General features: G+C 41.2%; 1 protein-coding gene across 1 annotated transcript; it reads right to left on the minus strand.

Moving 5' to 3' along the window:
* Nucleotides 1-2,787: 2,787 nt before the first annotated feature.
* On the minus strand, nucleotides 2,788-8,571 carry notum2 (notum pectinacetylesterase 2). The gene is made up of 12 exons (XM_061095072.1): nucleotides 8,391-8,571; nucleotides 7,925-8,036; nucleotides 7,705-7,757; nucleotides 7,176-7,271; nucleotides 6,995-7,055; nucleotides 5,771-5,883; nucleotides 5,409-5,511; nucleotides 4,817-5,005; nucleotides 4,622-4,722; nucleotides 3,725-3,872; nucleotides 3,558-3,605; nucleotides 2,788-3,091 (listed from the first exon to the last, which is right to left on the minus strand). Exons 1-12 carry the CDS (start codon nucleotides 8,569-8,571, stop codon nucleotides 2,788-2,790), a joined length of 1,509 nt encoding a protein of 502 aa, XP_060951055.1.
* Between the last annotated feature and the right edge of the window lie 8,315 nt (nucleotides 8,572-16,886).

Consider the following 16,886-nt stretch of genomic DNA (forward strand, 5'->3'; position numbering starts at 1 on the left):
AATGCAATATGGGAAAAAAATCCAAGATGGACTCAAGCGAAGATGAGCCACACCGTTGTGAAAATACTGTATCGTATAGTGTCCCAGTGATGAGATGTAGCCAATTACATTTACCTAGTTGCGGTGCTTATGTACTTAAGTACATTTATTTAAAGGTCATTTTCACTTTTAATCAACTACATATTTCACCAAATATCTGTTTAATTTGTATTGAGTTACCTGTTGACATTTTTTTTTTTTTATATATACTTCTAAATGTAATCAATTGATTGGGGGCGTTGGTTCACTGATCCAATCAGAGCAGGCAGATACATCTACAGAACCACCATCAATACATTTGGCCTTAAGGGGCATTATGGAATAGACTATACTCAGGAATTACTTCTTAATACTATAGTGATATTATGGAATGAATGTGGTACATTTACTTGTGAAGATTTTTGTGTATTTATTTGTACTTTTACTTAAGTGAAATGTTTGAATACATCCTCCACTACGTTGTAAAAATGATACAGAGATGATTTGCATGTTATTATTTTCAGTAATGTGGCTCGTGGCTTTGAAATATATTTTATTTATTATTTTTATATTTATTTATTTAATCCAAGAGGGTTTATTGCATATACAATACATCTCTAGTGAAATACTCTGATCTATTCAGCCACATTATAAGAACCATGATTTCACAACCAGATGTGCACTCCATGCTGGATCTTCAGAAACCATGAGTCATATTTAAAGCAGGGCTGAGGAAGTGTAATACTGTATACTGCATCGACATCCGGACATCAGAAAGTTTACACATCTTCCGCCGCAAACTAAAAATAAACCTAGAGGGTTATTTCCCCTTAGGGGTTGAAAGCACTAATTGTAAGTCACTTTGAATAAAAGCGTCAGCTAAAGGAAATGTAATGTATACAATTCTAACCCTACTGATGCATTTGGCTCAGCCATAAGTATTTGGTGGATTTGTTAGAAACCAAAACAAAAGCGCCTCATATGTGCATTCCTGACAAGGGTAATGTGGCTTGGTTAGAGCAATCAATGTTCACATTTGCTGAAGGTGCACATTAAATAGAACATTTGGAAGGCAAGGTAATTTTCAGCATAGTCAACAACAAAGCCCAGACTTTTCTGCTTATGTAACACATTTTTAGTGCAACAACAGGAGGAAATGACCAGTGTGGTTTGGGCGTGAAGGAAGGTGGGCGAGATGAGTGTCATGAGATGATTTTTTCGGAAAGTTAATTGTAGATTAGGGCTGTGCAATTTTCAAAAAAACACAGTTTCTGCACTGCCCTGGCTCAGTAAACAGAAGAGGTCTTGAAGTTCATGAAGTGGGCATGAAACATCTCACAACTTATCCCGGTTGTTACTGCTGCTCTCAGATTTGCTTGATTGGCTCTTAGAGACATGATGATCCCAGTGGGCTCTGTACATTTGTGTAATCTGAAATGCATACTATGCAAACCCTTTTAGGAGCATGTGCACTTCTTTTCACACTTTACAACAGTCGTATTTATGTCCTTGATATAGTTCAATTTACACAAACTAAGAAAAATCACAAGCACATTATTGTTTTATAGTTGAAAATGCCAAGAAAATGACCAACCAGACTTGGGTGAAGCATGAAAAAAAATGCAGACTTCACAATATTAGGGACAGGTAATATTTTATTCCCTGTTTCAAGATGTGTAACAATTCAGTCTGGTGCTTATTACCAGCAGGTACATTATTGTCAAATGCTTATCATATGATCATTATACAGTACCTAGAAGAAATTAAAACACACCGTAAATGTAGCATGACATGAAAAAGGTTGGTTTTAAATGTTGACAATAAAGATTTGCAATACAAAGTCTGTATTATGTCTTTGCATATCACTGGATACACATGATCCCAACAGTGGAGTGGTGAATAACCACGGTTGTTGTTGTTTTTTATGGATCTTTCTTCTTTTGTAAGTAAATAAGTTAAATGAAAGGATATATATATTATGTTTTAATATATTTATGTTTTATATATTTTCTATACATGAGAAGAAATTATGTCTGTAGTGTGATCTACTCTCTCTGAGATGATCTCCTGCCGATATCAATGATCCCACATGCGCATACATACAACTAGCTGTCTTTATATGTGTGCAAAAGATTTATGTATTTATCTTTATCACTGTGAGTGCACTTTTGGAGTGCTCTGAATTTGTTGTGTGAGAATCAGAATCATCCCATCCTTAAAAAATTTCAATCATATGACAAGTATGACTGTTGTGTACAATGCTAATAAATTAACCTATATCTAGAGCAAATTTAAACATAACAACTGCAGCATATGATGTACGTATGTTTCTTTCCTGTCCAAGCAACATGTTTGTGCCCCTGGCTTCTTGCAGGAGCCTCTTTATCAACTCTACTACCATGCTCTGAAGTTGAATTTTCATGTTGAGTGATTAGGATGACAGTGAGCTGTAGATGGTACAGTATGTCCAACCAACTGCTAAAATCTAAAGCTCTCCCACCACTACAAGTGAAACACCTTTAGTTTCGGTCTAATGCTCTTTCCTCTGGTGTCCAGTAGAGGGAGAGCCAAACCACTCACACCCAGACACAGTGACATACCCACCAGCCACCAATTTAACAGACACGTGGAGCATAATGGAAGGCTGAGCAGCACAAGACGTAGTAACCCGATTTCTGTACTATTTCTATGGTTACATTTAAATTTCAAAAAATTCCCTCTGTTAAGCCTTTGTCAGGCTTTCTCTGGAGGTGCTTTCCATTCATACACTTAGCCACCGTTAATGACCATTGTGGCAGGAGAATCTGCATCTCCCTGGGGATCCAAGCCCAGCCTCTGGAGGTCAAGGCCCAAGGCTACTAGCATCTGGAGCAGGGTAAGCTCCTGCTGGGTGGCCTGGTCCACCAAGGCCGGGCAAGTGGGGTTGCACTGGGGCCACTGGCAGGTGTCGACCAGGTGAAAAGGACAACCTTTGGCTGGAGTCCTGTTGTTGCGCGTTGCCTCCAGGCTCCTGTCCCAACAGTGCAGGGCCCGCGGCAGAGAAGTACCTCGGATTTGGAAAGTCATCCAGTTGCTGGAGGAACAACAAGACAGATATGTCAGGGGCGAGAAATAAAGAGGGAGAGGCTAGCAGAGTTTAGCAGAATACCTGGCAGGAAAGTATGTTTCAGCCATGTCTTGGTCTGCTATTCGCTCAGACACTCTTGTCTCATAGTCTGGGTGCAACAAGGGTTACATCACAGCAGAGTCACTGCACAAGCACCAATTATAATTTGGTCTGACTATGTAAACGTAGCTAAGACTGCCCTGACCTATCAATGTCCATGTGTGCAGGAAAAGAATAAGTGTGTTCACGGGGTGCTACCGGGGGGTTAGTGAAAGTGTGAAATAGCATTTGGTGACATGAAGAATGTGGCGTGATGAACGAGTGAGCAGAAACAGCAGCATAAGCTCAGTAGGTAAAGATGGCTACTGGAATAGACAAGAGTGGCAAGTGTAAGAGTGTATTACCGCCACATGAGTCACATATCCATTTTTACCTTCTAGTCAGCACTGTGTGGGAGAGGCAAGATGGAGCAAATACAGCCCTGAAAAAAATACAAAATATACGGTCATTTCTAAGCTTAGGTCCATTCACCATCTCGGGCATATTGGATCTAGTGTTATCATTAAATTTGCTCTTCCATAGAATTTGTTGGGAACTCACGTGACATCTCTTAAGGAGGTCGTGAGCTCTCTGCCCAGGTTCTGTATGTACTGCCACTGCTGCTCAGACAGACTCTGTCCTCCCATGTAGATGTTCTCGACCCTCAGCTGCTCCTCATCGAACAGCCACTGCACAACAAACAGAGGGGCTACAGGGAGCAAAAGAGATCAACATTAAAGCTGCTTTGATCGATATAACAATTATTCCGATGTGTTGCTGTGAGTAATCGCTTGTCGTGACGGACTTGCGGAGAGTTATCACTTGATCACTTTGCGGTTCCCCCTTCTCTACAATGTTTTATAGCTTGTTTTAGATAATTGTTTAGGTTTTAAAGGCCTATTTAAAAGCTTATTTATTCAGCCGAGTTTATCTGCTGAATAGAGTGGAGCATTTGGCAGATAAATAGTAAGATATTTCCCTCAGTAGTTGGTAGAGACCACAGGAGATAAAAGGAGAATGGTTATTGGACTTACAATCATGTTCTGTATCTGTAACGGTAATATGTCACTTTTGTGTTCACGGCTTGTTGCGCTGCCCCCATGTCACCAAACAGAAAAAAGATACTTTGCAGAAAAACAAGCAAATTCTTCAGGTTCAGCCTGTGTTGCTGTCTCCATAGTTTATTATTTGATACTAGCATTTTGAGATGCCAAAGTTGTTTTGTTGTAAAATCATTATTTGAGGTGATTAAGTTGAGGACATAAAGATTTTCACTGTTGTCACAACTAGAAAATTTTCGTTTTTGAAATGTTTATCCAGGTGCTTTTGCCTGTCAGCTTCTGAGCATTTCAAACTCACCATGTCGTAGAAATTTGCACCGTTTCTAAAACAGCCGAGTCAATTATATTACATGTTAATCAAACACTAAGATAGACTTAGGTACCAACGAGCACTCACAGGTCAAGGTAGAGTAGAGTTTGTGTCCAAAGAAGCACTGCCACTCCTCTCCTCTCTTGTAGAGCTGCCGACACCTGTCAGGCACAACCCCATTCCACAACCTGAAGAAAAAAACACACACACTGCTTAAAAGCTTACACTATTAAACCTAAACACCAGATCTGTACTGCCTGCCAGAAGAATGCACATCTTCACCTGAGTCCTATCTTGATGGCATCTTCAGGTGAGCAGGAGACAGTCTCGGGACAGTTGGGGGATCTCTGCTGCTTACTCTCTAAAAACCAGCCAGAGTCCACCAGGCCTCGGACCTGAGCCTCGGCACCCAGCTGCTCCAGCTGACTGGCCACCCTCTCGATGTTCAGCAAAACACCTGTCCCGCCAGCACTTCAGGGGAGCCAAAAACATCAATAAATAGTTTGGCTTTGAGAGACATGTTTATGTTAGGGGTGTCAAATGACAGGGCATGCCAGCCAACAGCAGGGAAGTGAAAATTGAGCAGCTTTGCATCCAGTAAGTGGATCTTGTTTTAGGGCCTGGGGGTGTCCTAACGACCATGCTGCTAACCTTGGAGGAATGTTCACCATTACAGGGCAAGGCCCTTTAATAAACATTATGTCACTGTTCACAGTTGGGGCAAACATCTTTATTGTTGACAAGAGGATGCACCCAAAATAGGGCTTCACTAGTTTATTGTTAGACATGGAAATGGTCCAGATGAGACAGAGGATGCATGCTCATGTCCACAGCTATGGTCAGTGTCAGAGCATGAACAATAAAACTAACTCACCTTGTGCCAGACAGCATTACAACCTTGGCCAGCTTGATTCCTTTGGGGATGAGGTCTTTGATGACCTCTCGGATGATCAGGGATCCCATGAAGGTGTACTCAGCTGATAACAACAGAGTAACAACATCACATTTTGGGAGCAACACAACACACAGTTTAATCAATCATATCGTAAATCTGTAAGGGAGGAACCTCACTGAAAATGGTTAAGTGTTGTACTGCATTTTCAATACCTATTCACTCAGCACTCGTGGTATGCATACAGTGCATCACTAATATTCACATCCACATGCGTGGCTGGAGGAGTTAGGAAAACCACTGACCCTATGATCAGTGGACTTGAAGGATCTAAAGGAACTTACTTGTGTTTGCATTTTGCTCTTTTTCTTTCTCTCTTCCTTGCCTTGGTCGTGGCGGGGGGGTTGGGGTCGGCCCAGTACCACTCCATACATCACTGGAACAGTACGGGATGAATCTGCAATAAAGGAGACAATCACATCTGGTAGACCATAGCTTGAGGCCATCAAAATAACTATCTCCTCTGTAAAAAATCCACTTTGACAGCACATAGCCTCTTCCATCACTTTTCTGCATAAACCGCTATTGGCTGCTGGTCACATCAGAACAAGTGAAGCTGAAGTAGCCCAAAACTGATGAGCCCATAGAATTGAGCGAGGAGGCCTTTTACTGCTTATTATCTTTTCATTTGTAAGAGGCTATTTCTTTAAAATGTGAAATAGTCTGACTTTATGCTCAACATTAAAGGGAATTCTGCTATTTTTTCAATCGTTTAGAAATATTGGTGTGTAAATTAATGGTATTTTCAGAATTATTTTAAATCTGTTCAGAAGCTGCCCTTCGCGACACACAGGCAGTAGCCACAATGTAATCCTGAGGAGGAACTGTTTTTTTTGTTTGTTGTCAAATGTAGTGTTCTGCAGCTGCTTTAGAACTTTGTCCCGAGAAGAATCTACATAAAAATGGAATATAAAATAAAGTATATTCTTCTTGATTGGATTTGATTTGAGCTGCAACAGTCCAAGAAATGTCCTCTAAAATGGACTTTTTTTGCAAATAAAAGGCCTGAATTGTTAATCTGGGTCTTTGCTAAGAGTCTGGCAATACTACACATTACTTCTCACACAACAAGAAGTCTCACTGTGAACCATGCAGCAGCTAGTTGTCGCAAAGAGGTCCATTATAACAACCTCCACCACTGTCGCCATGTTTGTTGTTGTCAGAAACAGTTGACTCTGCTCTGCCCTCTAGTGAATGTTTAGCTCGGCAACCATTCAAATGTAAAGGTACACTGGAATTTGTGGGCAGTGACTGATACATTGTTTGATAAACATTTATATATCAACAACATGAAAGACGACACTCAGATAAAGTCATCACAGTGGAGCTTTGTGGGGGATTTTGTTCCAGTCTCCACAGGTGCCCCAAAAAATTAGGAAGACACCAGGCAGACGTTTCTTGCAGCTTTTGTAAGCAATGCAATTATATTTGAATGATTACAGAATTTTGGACATAACAATTTGCAGTCTTCACTGAGTAGCCACAATAATAAGACACACAGTACTTACACAATGTTTGCATTATGCCAGTGAGAGTTTTCCTCTGCTTGGGAAGAAAGTAGTCCAGTTCCTGTAAATCAAGCAATCAGAGGTCAGACATGTCCCTTTGTCTCACTACAGATTATGTGAAGAAAGCAACACTATGGAAACATGTAGGACGTGCTTTTTAAAACATGGCCGCTTGACCTACCTCTTTTTGTTTGGGGCCACCCTGATGAGCTCATTAGTCGTGGGATATTTTGGTACCTGGAATCACAGCTCTCTCTGCTGTGACAGCACCAGCCACCTAAAAATAATAGAGACTAATATTAGACTGTCACATCCGGCACAGCAGGGGAGACCCTTGTTAGCCAATCATAGAGGCCTGTGAGGAATGGAGAGGGAAAGCAATGAACTTGTAGCCTGATCTGTTAACAAGGCTGTACCATACTTTCACTCACAGTCTGTAATACAGGCGTAATTTCTAAATCATATCCTGTCAGCCAGGTAAAATGTTTGTGGCTTTTTGGAAATCCCATAGAAGTCAATCAGGAGAACAATCCAAAAAGGTTTACACTAACCTAAGTCTATCAAAGTGACAGATGACATCCAAAAAAGGAGAAAAATAAAAGATGACATGCCAAGATGACATCCCCCTCAAAATTCCAATGGGGGCATTGCGCCAAAACAAGCTGACCTTTTGGGACCAAAATTAACCAGTTGGTTTCTTAAATACTCACCTTCCAGAAATAACAGCCATCGGCGGCTTCCTCTGAACTCCTTTAGGTAAAACCTGTAGAACCAGAAATAATCAGGAATGAGGAGATGGTCGAGATAAATCATCCATGACACCATGATGCTCTGTGTAGCTACTGAAATCAGCACATGAATCAGATGGCAACAAAATACAATCAAGAGTGTCAGGGAAACAAGTGAGAGAAAATATGAGACCCATCTCACCCAGCTGCTGTTCCGTCATTACATGTGACTTTGGTGTTCTTGAGGAAATGCAGCCTCATATCATTTGTCTGCTGTCCAGCTGCTCGAGCTCCCGCAGCGCTCTCTCGTCCGGCTTCAGGCATGCCTCCAGTGCTTCTTGTGCTTCCAGCACCTCCAGTACCTCCAGTCCCTCCACTGCCTCCAGTGCTTCTTGTGCTTCCAGCACCTCCAGTACCTCCAGTCCCTCCACTGCCTCCAGTGCTTCTTGTGCTTCCAGCACCTCCAGTACCTCCAGTCCCTCCACTGCCTCCAGTGCTTCTTGTGCTTCCAGCAACTCCATTACCTCCAGTCCCTCCACTGCCTCCAGTGCTTCTTGTGCCTCCAGCAACTCCAGTACCCCCAGTACCTCCAGTCTCTCCACTGCCTCCAGTGCTTCTTGTGCCTCCAGTAACTCCAGTTACTCCAGTACCTCCTGTGCCTCTTGTACTTTCAGTGGCTCCAGTGCTTCCAGGAGTCAGTTCAACGACAGGGGGTGACTGGCCAACATCACCTCCTTGATTCCCACCAGACCTCTTGGTGGACTTGCCACTAGCTTTAGCATTACGGTTGTTCTGACACCAGATTCCCCCCAGCAGAAGCAAGAAGGCAATCTGGCCCAAAATCTTCATTTCTTTGGCAACACAAGAAAAAATACATACATTCATTATTACCTGCTAACAATCTTGCTTCACATGCACATGCAAAAAAATGACTGTTAGAAACAAAATATTCTTTATCTTTTAATCTCATCAACTAAAACTGGTTATCCAAATAAAGTCCATCACTTTTTGACCTTAAAATAAAGTTACCTCTTAAAGAAGAATCAGCCTTAAAGATTGTTGCCGAGGCACCTCTGAGGTCAGGTAGATAACTGGTGCTGCTGAGGAAGGAGTGAGGAGTTCAGAACGCAGTGACCTGGTGTGAGAGGAGGATGCCAGTCATATGAAGTGATGAAGACTTGACCAGTTTTGATGAAGCCTGCAAATCAGTGGTGAGCTTTATAGTGCCACCATATGGATCAGATTTCCTCCTGTTTTCTCCTGCAGCTCCTGCCAGGGGCTGAGATAAAACTGCTGACGACACACCGCGAGGGGAGGTACTGGACGGCCAGTGGTGAGGAGAAAAGATAACACACGCATCTCTTCAACATATTTCAAGTCACTGCACACACCCACCACCCAGCACTTTCCCATCTGACCATGGCTCAAGAACGAGCTCTCCTTCCCCCCAATCCCCACTGCTCGTCTCCCTCCCACCCTACACCTCTGATCACCAGTATTTTTGATTTAAACATCTACATGGTTGTCATAAGTGCCCAGCCCCTTTGTGTGCTATTTGACCCAGAGGTCATTGGAGTACACACCTCAATCACTTTCCGACACAGGAATGAATAGTACCACAAGGTTCCTGCATGGTCAACAACTGGACACTCATGGTGTCATGGTGTCATATGTTGTGTTAATGTATGGAAAAACAACCACAAGTAGATGGCTTTTGTTTTGTTTTAAGTTTCTTAAAAGCAACATACAAATTATTATTCGATATAATCCTTTCATGTCATGTAAAAATTATCATTATTCCACAATGAGAAGTCAAAGTCCGTCAGGTAGTTAAAAAGCAAAAAAGGCTATTTGCCTGCAGACTGTAACATTTGAACAAATCAAAGATTTGAAATATTTTTGCATTACAGCTTTATGAAGATAATAATATTTTATATTTGTCACTGACTCTTTAATATGTCACTTATACAAATACTTTATAGCAGGATTGTTAAAGCAGCAGATACAATGTGATGCAACCTCCACTCTGATATTCTTTGATCCGATTTATCATTCCAGCCGTAGGTTCATCACTAGAGATAACTTTCAAATTGTTAGTTGCCACAGGTCAATAATTAAGTGGTTCAGATAGATAATAGATATATAATTTAGATTGAAAGGTTTCATGCAGTGTATAAAGTGTATTTACCTACAGTTGCTTTCTCTTACAGGTTGTCTCTGCAGACTCCTGGATGGCAGGTTAGGTTAGTTTGCCTTTGGTGAAGAAAGATGCAGAGTATTTGAAACTGATCTGTGACTGTCCCCCCTGGGATGTTTGTAGGGTGACGTAGCGCTGTTCCCTGAAAGATCACGAGCCCCAGGGCTGTAAAATTCTCATCGATGAAATGCACACCATCCCGACGTGTCAACAATAATGATCACTCGGGAGGCCAGAGGCTGCACAGGGCTTTAGCGGGCTGCTGGGACTAAAAGGACTGCAGGGTGGCAGGAGGTCTGAGGATGACTTCGGCACAGAGAAAATAATAATTACATTATAACAAAGACAATATAGCTTCAATTCACCTCCAGAAGACTAGACACACTGTCAACAGCAGATTCACTCTGGACATATAAAAAACATGAAGGGCTGTGCAACAGTTTCAATTTTAAAGCGCAAATAAAACATTATTATTAGGTCAAAGGTTGACCGTAAAATTAAGATTAGGAAGTCCTTTATTAGTCCCGCAATGGGGAAATTTGCAATGTTACAGCAGCAGAAAGACATCACATAAGTAGCATGCACTACTTGGGTAAAGGAATATAAAGAAATATAAACAGGGGTTGCAAAATAGCTGTATTTATTCTGGGTGTGTTGAGGATGGTTAATATTCTTTAGCAAAATCATACAGTATTTTGTCTGCAAAAATCACATAACCATTTGAAGACTTAAATAAGGCAGACAGATTTATCAAGGTTTGTCTCGTTGCGTTGGCAGGTGGAAATGGTATTTTTGTCCATTTTTCAAGCATTTCATGCAATTTTAGCTACTTTCAACTATGGCCAGAAAGAAAACAAAGCTACTCAAAAATATGTGTTTGAGATCGTATGCACCTACGTGCAATAAAAATGTACCCTAAGGACATCACTATACTGAATTTGATCTACCGAGCTGAACAATTTTTCATTCCTCCACTTGTCTTGAGGCATGCACACCACCATCTGTCTTCCCAGAAATCAATGCAACAATCTGTTTAACAGATACCTCAAATAGCTGAAAAACGAAAGAAGTTGCTGTAAATCTATCACGGTTTCGCCAGAATGTCACGAACAGACAGATGGCATCACTGCTATTTTGTTTTCTTTGATATGGGATTGGACAGAATGATACGTTTTTCAGAGCAGGCTTCAGATCAATGGATGAAAGTGAATTTGTTCTCTGCACTTCCAGTGATTCAACTCCCAGAGCCTACACTGGGACAAACTTTGTCCCCACCAGCATCTACAGACGCATTCAGGCACAAAGTGTCTGGAGTCTATTAAATTTTTCTCTTTAAATTTGTAAAACAAACATTTTACACCCATATGAGGCTCAGGAGGCATGTTGAACTTCACCCTGACAGGGGCAACAGCTTGACCCCTTGTGCGGCATAGGAGGCATTCTTTCTCTCCCTTGTGTTGTTATATCTCACAGCCAACCCCCAAGGTCAGGACACCTGAAGCCCGGGTGGTCTGAGCACTTTGTCTGCTGAGCATGTGTGTCATCACCAGCCTCAATATCTGAGGGCACCGGCCGTGAGCTTCAAAGAACAACGGGCCAGCAGTCATATGCTGGATTCTTATGTCCTCACCACAGTGCAGAAAGGTTGTGACCCACACATAATAACTCCACATGAACAACAGATTGAAACCACAGAGTAGTCCAGTCAACAAACTCCTACTTTAATGTATGTGTAAAACAGAAAAACCTTTAAATAAAGTTATGGTCCATCCACGCTCATGCCCTGCAGCTCTTTTTACTGTGTTGCGTGTAATGTGACAATCTGCAACAGCATCACTCTGAATCTATGTTGTCACCAGCATTGAAGGGCATAGCTGGGGAAAGAGGCCCATGATTAATAGGTGATAAGAGTGGCATTTGGACTAGCCACAAAAAACGGGCCTCAGGTGAGAGATATGAGACCTGGTCAGGGCAAAACTGCCAGAGCGCTCATTCAATCCATGTGGACGACAGACGGGTCTTAGCAGGATCGGTGTAAAGTGCTGATCCACTGCAGGAGGAGAGCAGGTGGGGTGGGCAAAACTACCCCCTCAACCGGGTGTTAAGAGGTCATGCTTGGAAACCTTTTGCAAACTATGGATGCATCAAAGTGATGAATGGAGGGATGGCAGGGGATTCAAGGTGTTGGATTCAGGAGAGCCTCCGAGGAGTGATCAAACAGCCATAGATAAGGATGGGTGACAAGTGATAATGTTTTGAATGGTACGAGTGGCTGCAGCTCCCGTCACAACCAACTGTGTTCTGTCCACATTACTGTTGTGCCACATGCATCTTCATCTTAGTAAAATATATTCATTCTTGAATATAAGTGTTGCAAACCGCAACAGCCAAATATTTCATTTCACTTATTGACATAAAAGCATCAGATCACAAAAGTTTGTTTTAACAAATTAGTACAAATGAACCAAATATCAGGTGTTGCACCTGTCATATTGTTTTGTTTGCAATACATTTTTTTTTTTTTTTAATTATAATTAGCAGCTTAGCACTAAATTTTAAGTGATAATTTTACTGTAACTGATGTGGAAATAAATGATAAAATATTTGATTCACATGGATTCTATAGGCCTTGTTCTCCTTCCGAAGTGCACCACCTGTTTTAAAGAGGGAGGGGAGGGGGGACATACTGTGCTTGAGTGAACAGTTCAAAGTGTCTTTTGGGCTCATGACACAGTGGAGCAGCAACGTGGCCTTGGAGTCATTCTGGATAACCCACCAGGCCTGTCAGAGAAGTGATGTATACCAGTGAAGAGGTCACGCCATGCTCATCTACATCAATAGGTCCTTCACATACAGTGAGACCTGGGTAAGTCCCGTCTGATAAGAGATGCACACACGTCACCGTGTAGGATCTTTGTAAAAAATCTATTGCATGGCCTGAAAAGAACTCAGATTGCCAACCAGTTACATAGCTATGGTCTGTGAGGACCATAGACTTAAAAGACTCACGTGTCTGAAGTGACAACAGGACAGCAAAGCCAGCAGCTCTGTGAGGCTTTGCCTTGAGCCGAACACTAATGTCACCATGCTAACATACCAATGTTAAGCAGGTATGATGTTTACAATGTTCACCATCTTTGTTGAGCGTGTTTAAAGGTATCGGGCTAAAATAAAGTGCTGGACAAATTAAAACATTAACTTGATGGTGGCGCTAAATGAAAAGGGAATACCAATGTCTTTGGAATTCATCCTATGGAGACCATGAACCTCTATACAAACTTCCCTGACAAACAGGCACCAAAAAAGGACACTGATAACATAACCAGGAATTTTGTTAGGGTTGCGATGATTTTCAATCAATCAAACTCATTATATTTTTATAACATATATTCAAAAAACACAAGAAGTCACATAGGGCTTAACAAGCTGCGTCATCCTCTGTCCTTAACCCTCAACAAGTTTGAGAAAGAAACTACCAAACAAACCTATTAACAGGGGAAAAAAGTAGAAACCTCAGAGAGAGCCACATGTGAAGGATCCCTCTCCCATGGACAGAAGGGCAATAGATGCAATAGATGCAGCTGAGCACATCAACGAATTTACAATATTAATATATTTTTGGCAAATATAGAATCTATTATACATCAGAATTGAAGTATCTGTAAGATTTCGCCCATATCATGCTCGCTAACTCATGCTTATAGGTCTGTTCAAGATTAACGATAAAACGTTAAAAATGGAGTAGCTGCTAACTATTCATGGTGATGTTAATAGCTATGCTCCACGCTAACACAAGAATAGGCAACTAAAATGGCGGACGTTGTGTGTGATGTAATAAATACTTTGGCTATTTCTATATAGCACCTTTTTCACCGGTCAAAAAACCCTGTAACTCCCACTAACATCTGGCTCTTGTTTGCAAAGAGAATTGATACAATCTGCGTTCACTCCTGGGTCAAATTACTCTGCAGTAGACTCTGTCTTTGTTGTCAGTCAATTCATGATGTTAAACACGATGCAGCAAGGGGGGAGACAACAGACAAATAACTGTACTGTCAATGGGAAAGGAGTATAAAAGTCCATTGTGAGTGTCTATTTTACATATTGAAACAGATTTAAAAAAGATTGCATATTCATCATCTGTTCAATATCAAAATCATGATCAGCCTCCCTATACCACTCATGCGGTTGTGTTGATTGAAATGGAACTTTGGTGATATGATAAACATCATATCACACAGTGCGTCAGACACAGCTTGTCAGAAACAGTGTTGGATATTCCATACTGATGAACCCTCCTCCAAGAAGACTGACCTTGGTGTGTTGTTTTTTCTTTCTTCACAGCGGGTTGGTAGATGGCACTATGTGACAAGCTGTAAATCACAGATTCCAGCCGAAGTGATGTCAGCTCTTTGCATCATGTGTTGTCACTTCACACTGTATAGACTTGTGGACACGTGGTCACAGCTCTTTCAGGCCACACACCCCTGGGTCGGGCAGAGGATTTGATTGCAGGTGCATGTGAATCATATATAGCACAACAAGTGAATATGTTTTTACTCCTTAGCTAAATGTCTGATTCATTAATGTGAGACCAAAGTCCATTTGAGTTTCAAGCAACTTGGTCACTCTGTTAGTGAGGTAAGAAGGCAATCGAAATCACACGGTGACATCACCTACAGTATGTACTGTATGTATGTATATGTATATGTATAGACATACCACAGAAAGTAAAAATGTTAACTGTTTACTATTCATAGAACTGCCTGTGTAAGTGTGGCGGGCCACACTGCTGTTGGGTTGAGTAGTTGACCTGGATAAGCTAAAGGCCCCTCACTTCTGGGAACCCCCTTGTTAAAGGGTCAGGATGCATACTTTAATAAGCATGCACAATTCGCGCATACAATTGATGGTGACATGACAGTTAGCATCTGTGTTAGCTTTATCACCCCATGCAGTCGACTGGGCTGAGCTCATCGCACAAAACATAACATCATCATGTTGCCAGAGATCAGGTTGAATCCATGCTAAGCCATGCTGGGCCCGGATACAAAGATTTTTGTTTTCTCACATGGCTGATAGACTTAGCAGCATATTGGAGATAAAGGAATGATTTTCCTGGCAGTACGAAAGAAAAAGTGGATGCAGGTATACAGGCAAATATGAAGCTACAATCAGCAGCAGGTTAGCTTAGCACATAGAATAAACATGGGTGGAAGTGCATCTAAAGATATTAGCTTATGTTATATTCTGTTGACTGTGCAAAAATATAACATGCAAAAAAAATAACACATTGGGGATTTTGCAGGGGGTTGAATGCCAGACAATTTCCTGGCTGAGCGCAGCCACTTTTCATCTATTTCACATCCAATGTAGAATCAAACAAGAGACATCAGGCGAGGGAGAGAAAGAGAGGGAGCCTACGACATGCTGCAAAGGTCAGGAGTCAAACTGTGGCCATTGAAGTTATGTAGTATTCATCAGCCATTACAGTTCACCAGGTTGCCCTTTATACTTTTATAGTGATAATCAAACAAGAATGTAATGTGCTTTCCAGTGCATATGCCCACTGTTGAATACATTTTAAATTTTGACGCTAAAGTTAAATGATTTTGTTGACTGTGGTCTTGTATTTTGTCATAAAGGACAACGCATATGAGCCAAGAATGACAGTGAAGAATGACAAAAAAAGACAAGAATTTGACAACGGGCCTTCAGTGATTTTGGAAGCAAGCTATTTCATTCATCCACTGTGTGTTTTTCCTGGAAGGATACAATTCTTGTAAGGATTGTGCATTTGTCCAAAACTATACTCAAGACGATAGTTTGTCTTACAGCTCACATCTGGCTTCCCAGAAGGCACGCTTATGTATCATCAGAGGAAAGGGGGATGGTTGTTTAAAGGATCATTCTGTATAATCCAGAGCCAATCCAAAAAGGGACTGAAGTGAGATTGAAATCCTTATATGCGAGTGCATTTACATAATCTGAAAGAAAACATTGTAAAAGTTATGAGACGTCAAATGCTATCATATTCCAAGCTGCAGATTCAAAACAATATCCACTCATTCCCATCTGGTTCCTAAATGCTACACATGGAGCTTAGGCTACCTATGTCTTACTATAAATCCAACACAGACCTGATGACTGACAGTTTCCATATATTCAAGCCAACAGGCAATACAATCTGCATCCGAAAGCTTTTATGACTTATAAGGATTTGTATTATTCGTGCTGCTCAAAATTTACAACCACGATTATTCACGGCTAGCAAGACAGTCCTAGTTTAGTTAAGTTTTATTGCCCTCTTCACATTCTTGTTGCCAATATCTCAGTCAGCGTTTCAGCAGATTCCTTTGGACGTGATTCTGAGAAAAGAACCTAAACAATTTACATGAACTCCTGATGGCCGTGGATGGATGCAGAATCAAACTGTCTGATGTACTAGAAATGCAGTACACACAGATTTATTCAAGGCAGCAAATTAAAATGTGGAGCCGAAGGTTATTTACGGTTATTAATAATGGCTCTGTGACTTGAAGTCAGGTTTATTTACCCGTGTAATTTTGTCACCCAAAAAGGTGCTGCAGATGGTGCTGTGCATCTGTTGCTTTATTTAAAAACAGTTGCATGTTAGTATAAAACTGTCGGCACTTTTAATCAGGAGCTGAGATAATGAATGGTGCTCTACTTTAGATTGGCAAAGCTGTCACATTATACCTTTGTTGTCCTTGTCACATAACAAAAACGCCACTACGGCTTCTTGTTAATTTAGTACGAGTAAGATGAATGAGAATATTTATAAGAACTAATATATTGTAAATATAAGAATTTCTTAGTACATGCCATGTACATGAGGTCAAGGAAAGGGGCGGCCACCACCCTGAGGCAGCCCTCATAGAGTTGAACTGACTATTTCTGATTAGGTGATCATCATTTCAGTATCTCCATCGAGGAGGTTATGTTT

This window comes from Limanda limanda, chromosome 2, assembly GCF_963576545.1.
Source record: "Limanda limanda chromosome 2, fLimLim1.1, whole genome shotgun sequence".
In the NCBI taxonomy this organism is placed as follows: Eukaryota; Metazoa; Chordata; class Actinopteri; order Pleuronectiformes; family Pleuronectidae; genus Limanda; species Limanda limanda.

Coding starts and splice junctions, on each gene's coding strand:
- notum2 (XM_061095072.1), bottom strand. CDS start 8,571: ATGAAGATTTTGGGCCAGATTGCCTTCTTGCTTCTGCTGGGGGGAATC. Junction 7,758..7,924: donor AATGACGGAACAGCAGCTGG/GTGAGATGGGTC, acceptor CTGGTTCTACAG/GTTTTACCTAAAGGAGTTCA. Junction 3,873..4,621: donor ACTCTACTCTACCTTGACCT/GTGAGTGCTCGT, acceptor TGCTCCCTGTAG/CCCCTCTGTTTGTTGTGCAG.